Genomic DNA, 13,184 nt, shown 5'->3' with positions numbered 1-13,184 from the left:
AAGGTGATTGTGATTCAGCTCACATTTACGAAGGGATGACGCAAGCTGGAACTATTTCAGCTCACACCCACGAAGAGATAATGCAGGCAGCACCGTTTTCAGCTCACACTTATGAATGTTCGATGCAGCCAAAACCGTCTTCAGCTCACACTCACGAATGGATAATGCAGGCAGGACCATCTTCATTTCACATTTACGAAGGGATGAGGCAAGCAGGAACAATTTCAGCTCACACCTATGAAGATATAACGCAGGCAGCACCGTTTTTAGCTCACAATTATGAATGTTCGATGCAGGCAGGGCCGTCTTCAGCTCACGTTTACGAAGGAATGACGCAGGCATGGCCGTCTTCAGCTCACATTTGCGAAGGAATGACGCAGGCAGGACCACTTTCAGCTGACATTTACGAAGGGATGACGCAGGCAGGACCACTTTCAGCTGACATTTACGAAGGGATAACGCAGGCAGGATTGTCTTCAGCTCACATTTGCGAAGGGATGACGCAAGCTGGAACTATTTCAGCTCACACCCACGAAGAGATAATGCAGGCAGCACCGTTTTCAGCTCACACTTATGAATGTTCGATGCAGGCAGGGCGATATTCACCTCACACCCACGAATCGATGATGCAGGCAGGATTATCATCAGCTCACACTCACGAATTGATGCTGCAGGCAGGACTGTCTTCAGCTAACACTCAAGAAGGGATGATGCAGGCAGGACCGTCTTCAGCTCACACTTAAGAATGCACAATGCATGCAGGTAGGACCGTCTTCAGCTCACTTCGAAGATTGCACAGTGCATGCAGAACCGTCTTCAGCTCACACTGACGAAGGAATGATGCAGGCAGGATCTTCCTTAGTTCAAAACCGAAGTCCAACTCTGAATGAACAAAGAGCAGACGAAGTGAGGAGGAATAAAAGAAAACAATATACGTCGATAAAATCAATTTGAACATCAATTCAAAAATTTATTAGAATAATTATAAAATTCTGTAAAGCAAAAATACAGATGAAAGGAACATATTTAAAATTTTACTTATATAAGCAAATTTTTTTTATGATTCTAACTGATTTTTATTGAATATTTGTATTTTGAATAATTTTGCGATTAAAAACAGCTTTTATTTTATTGAAAATTTATTATTTTATTGATTTAATCGAAGGGAAACATTCAAGCGTTAAGACTACACCACAGCGATAACATAGTCCAATTTCAGATAGGCATTATATGCAAGAGAAAGAGTCAGTGACTTATTTTGGAAGACTTGTGCTTCGTTGAGGCAACATAATTCAGTCTCGTATTTTAGTACTTTGGTATATACAAAATTTAATTTAAGGAATAAAAAGATTCGAAAAAAGTAGAATGATGTCTCTATGCACGGTCCTTAACAAATTCGGCTCCTTGTCTCACACATATTGCAGTTACGCGATTTGATCACACAACATTAGTAAGTGTTGAGCATTTCGTAAAATTAGCAAAGATTTAAATATATTTGGTAAATGTGTATTTAGGGATCGTTTATAAATTTACTAACTTAACACTATGTTTATGTCTTTCAACAACTCCATTACTTTCCTAACGCGTGCACATGTGCACTTTAAAATTACATATCCTCAATCCGAATGGACTCATAAGTGTATTAATGATCGGTAATTCATTTCACTAAGTTTTATTGAGTTACTTAACTTCCCGAAACTTCCAGACAGTGATAGTTAACGTTTGGCAAGCCGACGCAGTTGTTATTTAGTCTGTTGGCGGATCAGAAGTAAGTCAATTTGTAATTACAATGCAGTATAAAAAACTTGAAATTTTCCCAAATATGTAAAGAATGGTTAAAACAGTGTTTTTCAACCTGTTAGTCACGATCCTCAGGCGGTCGCAAAGCCTTACACGGGGAATCGCAGTGAAAGAAATAGACAAGTATTTGTAGGTCCTACACTCCAATAAAAAAAAAATAGAATTTCAGTGAGAAGACTGTGCCTGTTTATTTTACTGTAGAATTGGTTTTTCGATTGATATTTAAAAGAAAAAAAATTAAATACGTAGTTTTTAAAATAATTAATATAATTTTAATATGGCCCTGGGGGTCGCCAAAATTTTTTAACTTGTAAAGGGGTCGAATATTCAAGAAGGTTGAAAAACACTGGTTTAGAAAACACGACACGTGAGCGATGCCTTTCAAAAAGACATTCATAGGAAACTGACCTCTATTTAAGTGTTATACACGTGAAGATAACACGTAACCAGCCCACGCAAGGCTAGAACCCACAATCAACTATTAGATTTTAGTAATTTTATTCATTAGGCAACTGGAGGAATGTTGCTTTATTGTAAATTCAAGATCTTTAACGCTCCAATCAATTGAGATAACGTGTTTTTGTTACCTGATCATATGCCAGTTTGGAGACAAAGAATGATGTGTAAACCATTATCAGTGAGTATTAGTTAAGACCTAAGCTTTGAAACGAGATTACGATGGTATTACAAAAGAAACAAACATACGTAATTACTCTCAGAATTAGCGCTAGCATCCTTTTTTCGATAACATAAAAGACAAAAATTCAATACTCTCAGATCTCAGTATTCTCGAAAGAATACTGAGATCTGAGAGTATTGAATTTTTCATTATTCTAATAATGAAAAAATTGGATTATCGAAAGTGGACACAATCAATCGAAGTGGTGACATTCCTCTTTTCTTGCACTTTTCTGAACGCCATATTTAAACTTTAAAATGTGGAGAAAAGCCAATTAAGCCACATGCGATGTTTAGTTTCTGTCGTGTGATGCAGACAGAATTAAGCCAATTACAGTCATGTTGAAATCGCTCAGTTCTCAGCTGCACATTTACGTTACAAGTAAGTAGTAGTGTGTCGAAAAGCAAGGTGGCTTCCTCCATGGTTTTTGTAATTTCGTATCAATGCCCGTTATGTCGTTATACGAAAGAAAGTGTAGAAATTGTAAAAGTGTTGGTTTTATAATAGGCAAGTGTTATCTCAATTTTTTTCGAATGGTAAGCTATCCTTTTAATTTATTCGTGGCTACTTTGAATTCTCAGTCGTAAAGAAAATCCAGTTGGTGGTTAAATTTTACAATTGGAACCTATCTTATAACTTTTGTTTTTCAAAAGTCAAAAAAAGAGTTAAAAATTATTAAAATTCCACTCCAAAATAAATATGAATAATTTAACTTTATACAATGTGTAACAGAATTGTAAGGACAACTGTTAAGTTTTAATTTCTCAACTTCAATTTGTAATATTCTTTTTGAGAATTTATATACATTATAATAATACATCTGCAACAAATGGTGAGTTTTCTAATTGAATTTTCACTTATTTTTCTCAATACTAAATTTGTTGTTGTCTATTTTCAGCTGTATGATACTAAAAATATAAACAAAATTGTAGAACAATACGTGATTTAGAAAACAGAATATTTTTTAGGACGTGGTGTTATCGTAACAACATTGCTTGGAGTTCGTCCTGATACAGGATCACGTTTAACTCTTAGTAGTGATAGCTGATCAGCTGCATTTACTCTGCCTGAAGACTTGCCATCTTCACTGCCTGAAGTATCTCTATCTCCAGTACATCTGTCTCAAGAGGAAGTCTGTTGCAGGCATTGAACGTGAGGCAGTAAACCAGCAGCAGCATGAAAAACGTCTGCAAAGGAGTAACAAATCTAATAATTTATTAAAACGGTTCATAGAAAAAAATAAGATAACAAAATAAAAAAATAAATAAAAGTAATTTTTAACCTTTTTCCTTAGTAGAAATTTTTATAAACTGTATGCAAAATGTTCGTAATTAACCTATATTTTATATCTGTTAATACATGCCTTAGTAGTGGGATTCTTTGCTTATTACTAAATGTTTTTTGGTTTATATTGCAAGTTTATTTTTATTGGATTATAAGTTTTCAGAAATTCAAACTGGCTTTGCATTTTTACCTTGCTTTTGCTCAATGACACGTGATCTTAGATATACTCAAAGGTTATGAATGGCTGGATCCTGGAAGGCATTAAAAATGTTAGTTGTTATACATGTATATAATACCAAAACTTAGGGTAAGAAAAATTGATATACTTGTTCCAGTTCAATATTTTCATCTTGTAGGATCTCCCCTCTTGTAATGCAAATGTGTAACACACAAGAATCCATTACAACAGATGGTACCGACAATCCATTTTTTACGTGACTAAATAATGCAGTCTTCTCCACCTTCGTTTGAGGTAAACAAATAATCGTTCAATTACTCTTCTAGCTGATAATTTTTAATTGTAGCCTCATGTGTCCGGTGTCAGGATAAGGTGTTATCAAATGCTAATTGATTGCATAAGCACTATCTCTAATAATAAGAAAACAGTGTTTCGGCTTTCTTTGCTATTATTTCAAACAATGAAGAGCGGGCACAAACGTCGGATCATGGACACGGCCACATTCACCGGTGTGAGGATAACCGGGGGTAGAAGTATATAAGGTCTCTACCAACGTAATCCTTTTGGATACCTAGCTGTCGATTTTCATAAGGTATTTTGTATACTCCAGCTTGTTATTCTTTAGTTTGTTTTTATTATTTTCAAATAAGTTATAAATGTTATGAGCACTTTTGTAAATTATCTTCGAGTTTTTTGTTTGTTGCCAGCTCATTTATAGTGCCTCCCAACTGTTTGTTGTTAATTTGGTGATTCTATCGATGCTTTTTGAAAACTTAACTTCGTTTTATTGATAATTTCTGAAACGAGCCCTTCTATAGGCGATGTTTTATACCCTAAACCAGGGGTCGCCAAACTTTTTTAACCGTCGACCCCCAATCACTTTCCAAAGCCTCACATTGACTCCCACCGTAAAGTTTTATTACAAGTGTATGTGTATAAGCAAGAAAAAAAACGCGTTGTGGTCTCTGTGTAAGCAAACAAACAAAAAAAAAGGTTGTGACCCCTTACCCACATCGGCCCCTCAATCGACTCCCTAGCTACATCGGCCCCCCAATGATGTTGCATCGATTCCTTGGCGACCCCTGCCCTAAACTTATAGTTTAAGTTTATTTTTATTTATTCTTACCCTTATAATATATTTGAGATGATTTGATAATAATAATAAACGCAAAACCTAAACGGTTAGAAGTCGACAGTTTAAATTTGGTACACAATTAGAGTATGCCATGAGAATGCTCATTAAGCAGGGATTTTTGGCAATTTCCCCGCGGGAAAAAGAAGGGATAAAAATTATTTTTAAAAAGTCGGCTTTACTGTACTATTTTAGATGAGCTTTTTTTTGCGTGTTTGTGAGAAATCGAACATATTTTTAGAGCCATCTACAAATTCTCTAATTAGTCTGGGAAGAGGAATAATCTAATTTTTGCAGCCGGTAAAAATGGGTAAGATCGACTTGAATCTAATAATCTTAATCTTCGCTATCGTTACTTTCTGCCCAAGCAACGCCAGGAACATCTGCTAGTATTTTTCATAAGTTATTTAGTTAACTCGTTTACATTTAAATTTGTATTTAGAATTCCTGAAAAGTTCAAATTTGTGAAACAGATTCCTTAAAATGTTTTAAAAAACCTAATGATGTCCTATAGGATTAGGCTGAAAACGTTAGTAATTAAATACATTGAATCTCTCAGTAAATACATACCTGATTGTATATTTGTAATTTATTCTCTGCTGTGCACGTTTGAACTGTATTTATGTTGAATGCTTCAAATTTCTCATTATGCACTTGTCTATAACTGATTTACTTTAGGTTTTTACATTTTTGTTTTTGTATTGAACCATTGACAGTATTCGCTTGTGCCAACGATAGATCTGACATCTAGCGGTATTAGCGCGAACTACGTAATGGCGGCTGCTATGGGTATAAAGTCTGTGGTCTGTTAGAATTAGAAAGTGTTCAATATACAATGGTAAATAATAAGTATTGCTGTGAATTTGGATGTAAGTCTAAAGGTTCATCAAACTCCGTACATATGCGCACATTCCCAAAAAATAAATTACTGCGAAAAAAGTGGGAAATAAAACTGAAGTTAACAGTTCAATTTTACCAACACCTAATTTTTCTGAGCTTAAAATTATTTTATTTTTACAAATATTTACACCCTATCTAATATAGGCCATCGTCAGGAATAATATTATAAATATTCCAAAATAAAACGTACCTTTTTAAATATTTTATATATTTAAAANTTCCTATGAGGTTTCTTTATGTGACACCAACGTAATCCTTTTGGATACCTAGCTGTCGATTTTCATAAGGTATTTTGTATACTCCAGCTTGTTATTCTTTAGTTTGTCCTTATCATTTCTCAGTAAGTTATAAATGTTACGAGCTCTTTTGTAAACTATCTTCGAGTTTTCTGTTTGTTGCCAGCTCATTTATAGTGCCTCTCAACCGTTTGTTGTTAATTTAGTGATTCTATCAATGCTTTTTCGAGACTTATTGATAACTTCTGAAACGAGCCCTTCTATAGCGATGTTCTATACCCTAAACTTGTAGTTTAAGTTTATTTTTATTCATTGTTACCCTTATCTTATAATATATTTGAGATAAGTTGATAATGATAATAAGCGCAGAGCCTAAACGGTTAGAAGTCGAAAGTTTAAATTTGGTACACATTTGGGGTATGCCATGAGAATGCAGATTAAGAAGGGATTTTTGGCAATTCCCCCGCGGGAAACAAAAGAATAAAAGTTATTTTTAATAGAATGGCTTTAATGTACTATTTTAGATGCAGTTTTTTTGCGTGTTTGTGAGAAATCGAACATATTTTCGGAGCCATCTAACTATTCTCTAATTAGTCTGGGAAGAGGAATAATCTAATTCTTGCAACCGGTAAAAATGGGTAAGATCGACTATAATCTAGTAATCTTAATCTTCGCTATCGTTACTCTCTGTTCAAGCAACGCCGGGCACATCTGCTAGTATTTTCTTAACTCGTTTACATTTAAATTTGTATTTAGAATTCTTGAAAAGTTCTAATTTAAAAAAATGTTTTATTTGTGAAACATGTTTCTTAAACGGTTTTAAAAAACCTGATTATGTCAACATAGGAAATGGCTGAGAATGTTAGTGATTAAATACATACAGTCTCTCAGTAAATGCATACCTGATCGTATATTTGTAATTTATTCTCTGCTGTGCACTTCCGAACTGTATTTATATTCAATGCCTCAAATTTCTCATTATGCACCTGTCTATAACTGATATGCTTTAGATTTTTACAGTTTTGTTTCTGTATTGTTCCCTTGTCAGTCAGTATTCGCTTGTGCCAACGATAGATCTGACATCTAGCGGTATTAGCGCGAACTATGTAATGGCGGCTGCTATGGTTATAAAGTCTGTGGTCTGTTAGAATTAGAAAGTGTTCAATCTACAATGGTAAATAATAAGTATTGTTGTGAATTCGAGTGTAAGTCTAAAAGTTCATCAAACTCGGTACATATGAGCACATTCCCAAAAAATAAATTACTGCGAGAAAAGTGGAATATAAAACTGAAGTTATCAGTTCAGTTTTACCGACACCTAATGACACCTAATCTTTCTGAGCTTAAAATTCTTTTATTTTTACAAATGTTTACACCCTATCTATTATAGGCCATCGTCAGGTTTAATATTATAAATGTTCCAAAATGGAACGTACCTTTTTGAATATTTTACATATTTAAAATTTAACTTTAAAACAAATTGAAATAACTGTATACATTAAATAAATCAAAAGTAAATAAACAAATAAAACATAGAAAACAGAGCTAACTAGAAAAAAACATGATTTAAGGGTTTTTAAGTCCCATTCTTTTTTCTATTATATATTTCCATATTGTTGAAAGCGCATTAGCATCCCTAGCATTTAGGCAACGGTTTTTCATTTTACTTTTATAAATTTTCACCTTTTTCATCTCCAACGCAATGGATGAAGAGTGCACCGTTTTAATGACTAGCCCTTCCCATTTTACAATCGCTCCTTCAGTCCTTCAGTCAATCGCTCCTGTTGTGTCGTTTGTCAACGTTGTATCTATGTTCTCGCATACACATACTGCCAAGTTTCTTCTAGTCACACCCACATAATCTTTTTGATTTCTAACTGTTAATTTTCAAATGATATTTTATATACCCCAGCTTTCTCTTTTTTTTACGCTATCTTTATCGTTCCGTAGTCTCTTTATCTTTATCTTTATCTCTTTTTCTTATAAAAACTCGAGAATGATCTATAAAAGAGCACTCAATATCTATAGCTTGCTACGGAACGATAAAGATAGCGTTAAAAAGGAAGAGAAAGCTGAAATATATAAAATAGAAATATATAATAAAAAAGAATGGGACTTAAAAACCCTTAAATCATGTTTCTTTCTAGTTAGCTTTGTTTTCTATGTTTTATTTGTTTATTTAATATACACACTTTTTCAATTTATTTTAAAGTTAAATTATTTTTTTGAATTTTAAATATGTAAAATATTCAAACACGGTACATTTCATTTTGGAACATTTTAAGTTAAAAGTTATGTTTTAGCATTTCCTCTCCTTATAAGACATCTTTTTTGATTACATATTCTAAAATGTCACAAAGTGTAATAATCATGATTTAAACAACTACGAAATCAATTAGGATTAATGTCGGACACAAATGCGGATAAAACGTTTTGACTACAGTGAGAAAAAATATTAAAAAGACAACACACATGTAACTCTCGTATTCTGCCACCCACGCTATACCCTTTGCAGCAGCCATTTTGGTCGACTCATACGCCACCTATATTTACTGGCACAAGCGAATACATTTACAGCTTAAGAGTTAATGTACAAAATTTATATTTATGCCTGAAATTCAGTTTGTCTTTTTACAGAGTCTGCTAGTATAACAAAATGGAAGATAAATCGAACAGTCGCCAGACGAGTTCTGAAAGAAACTATGTTTCGCTTAGAAGTTTCGTGTGCAAATACTGCTCAAAGGATTTTCCGTGGAAATCACATTTAAAAATACACTTGAGAAAACATTCGATCGAAAGTTCTTTTCGATGTAAAATATGCAAAAAAGGTTTCAAACGTAGATATCAGTTGAATGCTCATGAGAAATCGCACGCAGGAAAGACACCGTTTCAGAGTAAACTTTGTTCTCGATCTCAAGTTTATTCTTCACATTCAATAATGCAGGAACCGTCAATGAAAGCAAGTCCGTCTACAATACAAACCCTGATAAAACCAGAAATGCGATCAGGATCTTCTACTATAATCCTGCAAAAAAAACATGTGCAAGATAACCCTTCTGCTAAAATTTTTCCCAGTTTACACGATTTATTTGTCGTTTGTTCAACTCAAACGTCGTATAAACAAGAAATGCAAACAGGACCTTCTCAAATCTCGCAGCAAGAGCAGACACAACCAGGACCTACAACACAAGTTCTGCCTAGTTTTTATGATTCGATTTTTATTTCCTGAGCTCAAACTTCAAATAAATGAGAAATTGAAAACAGGATTTTTCTCTACTGAAATTTCGGAGGAAAGTGAGATGCAAGAATTTTTCTGAAGTGAATCTTTAGAGGTACAAAGACCTTCCTTCAACACAAATGTCGGATAAAAACAGGAAGCCAGTCAGACCTGCTCAAATTTTTCAGGAAGACTGGAAGTAAGCAGGATCTTTCTTCACTAAAATTTCGGAGAAATTGCAAGAAGCATTTTCCTCAAGTGAAACTCTGGAGAAAGTATGGAAGCATGCAAAAACTAAACATAGACTCTTTCCAGTTACTATAATTTGTTTTTATTTTTTTCAACTGAAACTTCGGATAAAAAAACACATTCTAGTAGGAACTATTTCTCAAATCCATCAGGAAGAACGGGTGGAAGCGGACCCTTCCACTCAATCCTTATCTGCTTACTCTTTTTTCTTTCACCGATTTCGACTAAAGAAGAGAAAAATAAAGGTGAAGCTAAATAAAAGAAAGCTATACAAGTTTGAATACAAAATTCGACTAAAACTCAAGTTTTAAAAATAATTATTACATTGTAGAACTGTGTAAAGCGGAAATGACTAGTATTCGTTTAATTTTATTTAATTCGAATACTTTTACTTAATTTTAATTGATTTTATTGTCATATTTGTGTGTAAAATATATCTATAAAAATCTAAAAAAGTTTATAAAATACGAACATATAGTTCATGTATTTTATCAAAGGCAGACATTCGCACATCAACACTATATAACAGCAGTAACTTCTTCTCGAACAGATTGCATTAGACCATGTGCTATAAATTTTGAAGAAAACATCTAGAGAATATTGATAAAAGTACTGTACTTAGATCTGATACAAAATATTAAGATTGGTAACAGTAGTGTAACAGAGTTTATTATTTAGTTGCCATTTTACCCTATGCTGCACTATTTTTACTTCTCGTATATTCGGCACTTTAAACATTTTTCCAAATAACCGCAACAAAGTGACAAAGTACCGGGACGCTAGGACCACATCATCATACCGACTCAATCTCGCTCAAAACAGGACGTTTGGTAACCTACCAAGTATCCATCAAGACCTATAGTGTTTTCTCTTCCGAAAAAAGCTCAAAACACGAGTTAAATACTATGCGCGAGTATTTGTAAACTTTCTCTCTCGTGTTTAAAGCTCATATGTAAATTTTATATAATCAATAAACAGCTATTATTTTTCGTATTCCAGTCGTAGAATGCACTTCTTTTGCCCAATCCTTTTCCATCCCGAATCCAAACGCCTAGACAGGCGATCACTCGCGCAAAAACGAAATTAACGGCAATGGTGGCTTCTTTAAAGACAGTGGTGTCAGACCTGAGTACTTAATTATCGCCGACGCAATATCGACCCTTTTGTCTTGTGGTGTGGAAGCATAGCGGGAGCTTTTAGCATTGGCACACTAACAAGGTAATGTTTTAATAATGTGTTTCAGGACACAGTGGCTCCTAGCATTGATCGAGATTTCGCAGAGGAGAGAGTTGAGTGGAAGAAAGTGATCTGAACCAGCGCCCCGAAAAGAGTGAGAAGTATAAGCTGAAGAAGAAGCAAGATATTCCAGATTTTTGCCGAATGCGCTGCAAAATTCATGCTGCCAGTCATCCTAAAGTACCATAGTACATTAGTACTAAACTGCAGAATATTACAGAAAATACTGCACGATATGCTTAAGTTTTGTTTATAATTGTAGCTTCTTCGAACATCGGGTGTAAAAATCATTTCCTGCAGGAATCATGTTCATTACAGGCTTTCCTGAAAAGTTGTAGTTTAGTTTGTTGTTATGCAAAATATAAGGTTAACATTAAATAAGTTATCTGTTTAATTCCTTAACATTTAAATTTGTATTTAAAATTTTTCAAACGTTAAAACTTAAATAAAATGTTTTATATTTGCTCAATTTATATTTATGACCTGAAATGCAATTTTTCTTTACAGTGAGCCTGCAAGTAACCTATAAAAAATGAAAGTTAAATCGAAGCGTCGCCATACGAGTTCTGATAAAGTCCATGGCAGGAATAATGTACGTAAAGTTTTCGAGTGTGAATTTTGCTCAGAAACTTTTTCATATAAATCGCGATTAGAACAACATTTAAAAAAACACTCGAACGAAAGGCCTTTTCAATGTAGAATGTGCGACAAAAGATTCAAACATAAAAGTACATTGACTATCCACGAGCAATTGCATACAGAAGAAAAACCGTTTAAATGTGAAATTTGTTCTCGATCTTTTCCCATTAGTAAATACTTAATAAAACACAAAAAAATTCACAAACCTGGAAGAACTGTGAAGAAAAAAAAATATGATTTGCGTAGTAAATTTCATGTGAGACAAGCAAATGACCCAAATGAAAGTCTAGAGAAAGAAGGACCTTCGGCTCACACTCACGAAAAGATGACGCGGGTAAAACCGTCTTCAGTTCACATTTACGAAGGGATGACGCAAGCAGGAACAATTTCAGCTCACACCTATGAAGATATAACGCAGGCAGCACCGTTTTTAGCTCACAATTATGAATGTTCGATGCAGGCAGGGCCGTCTTCAGCTCACGTTTACGAAGGGATGACGCAGGCAGGGCCGTCTTCAGNTGCCGGGCTGTGAACGGCTCACGTATTTGTAAAATCTAAGTGACTCGTACAACATGGAATTCATATAAAACGGAATTATCAACAGTGTTATAGGGAATCAACTGTATTGTTTACTTCAGCCTTGTTTATTAATAAGACTTATTATACTGGTTTAGTTTCTGATCAGCAAAGAGAGGAGATCTTAGTCAAAAGTCTAAAAAAAATCATTATTCTCACCTGATATATTGTATTAACTTTTGATCAGGATCTTTATTATGCACCTCATACCGCTTAATGACTAATTTTTTTTCGATTCTGTATTCATTGCTATATTAAACCATCGTTAGTTTATATTACAGTTTAAGAATTAATGTTCAAAATTTATATTCGTGTCTGAAATACAGTTTGCTTTTATACACAGCCTCCAAGTATAGAAAAATGAATGATAAATTCGCCGTGGCAGACCGAAAGATCAAAAGTGTAGATACTGCTCAAAAACTTTTCCACGTAAATTAGATTTATAAAAGCACATGAAAAAAACACTTGTATATAACGCCTTTTCCATGTAGTGTATGCGGTAAAAGAATTAAATATAAAAACGATTTAGTTTATTACGAGAAACTGCATAAAACAGAAAAAAGCTTCAGTGTAAATTTTGTCCTCGATATTTCAACAATATTACAAACTTCAATAAACAGAAAGCAACTAAAGAGTCTGGAACATCTTATTTTTACTGCGATAGATGACAAAGAAAGGTTACGGATAAACACAAACATGATCCGAACAGGAAATCTCATCTGAAAGAAGCAAATGACCCAAACAAACATGTAAAGAAAGACGAAACACAAGCAGTTCCTTCAGCTCAAATTGCGCTCAGCTTCCATAATTATTGCTTTCCTACAATTCAAACTCCGAATAAAATAAACAGGAAACGAAAACCTTGCCAGTTTGAAAATTTGAAAAATTTTAACTGATTTTATTGTTTATTTGTATTTTAAACAATTCTACAATAAAACGAATTTTACATAAAAAAAAACTAAATACAGGTAACCCCCGTATAACACGGTAGTTACGTTCCAAAAAATTGCCGTGTTATGCGAATCCGTGTTATACGAAACAAAGAACTAATACGAAAA

The 13,184-nt window shown here is 33.9% G+C and overlaps 2 protein-coding genes across 2 annotated transcripts; both read left to right on the top strand.

Moving 5' to 3' along the window:
• The first annotated feature begins 35 nt into the window (after positions 1 to 35).
• Positions 36 to 743, top strand: LOC111620741. Its single transcript, XM_023362737.1, has one exon. It carries the CDS (start codon positions 36 to 38, stop codon positions 741 to 743), a length of 708 nt encoding a protein of 235 aa, XP_023218505.1.
• A 10,868-nt stretch (positions 744 to 11,611) lies between these two features.
• LOC111620722 (zinc finger protein 726-like) lies at positions 11,612 to 12,082 on the top strand. Its single transcript, XM_023362711.1, has one exon. It carries the CDS (start codon positions 11,612 to 11,614, stop codon positions 12,080 to 12,082), a length of 471 nt encoding a protein of 156 aa, XP_023218479.1.
• The last annotated feature ends 1,102 nt before the right edge of the window (positions 12,083 to 13,184 follow it).

Source organism: Centruroides sculpturatus, unplaced genomic scaffold, assembly GCF_000671375.1.
Source record: "Centruroides sculpturatus isolate CEXI.00-Female unplaced genomic scaffold, Cexi_2.0 scaffold274, whole genome shotgun sequence".
Classification (NCBI taxonomy): Eukaryota; Metazoa; Arthropoda; class Arachnida; order Scorpiones; family Buthidae; genus Centruroides; species Centruroides sculpturatus.
Note: the sequence above shows the minus strand (reverse complement) of the source record. Positions and strands in the feature narration are given on the sequence as shown.

Coding starts and splice junctions, on each gene's coding strand:
- LOC111620741 (XM_023362737.1), top strand. CDS start 36: ATGACGCAAGCTGGAACTATTTCAGCTCACACCCACGAAGAGATAATG.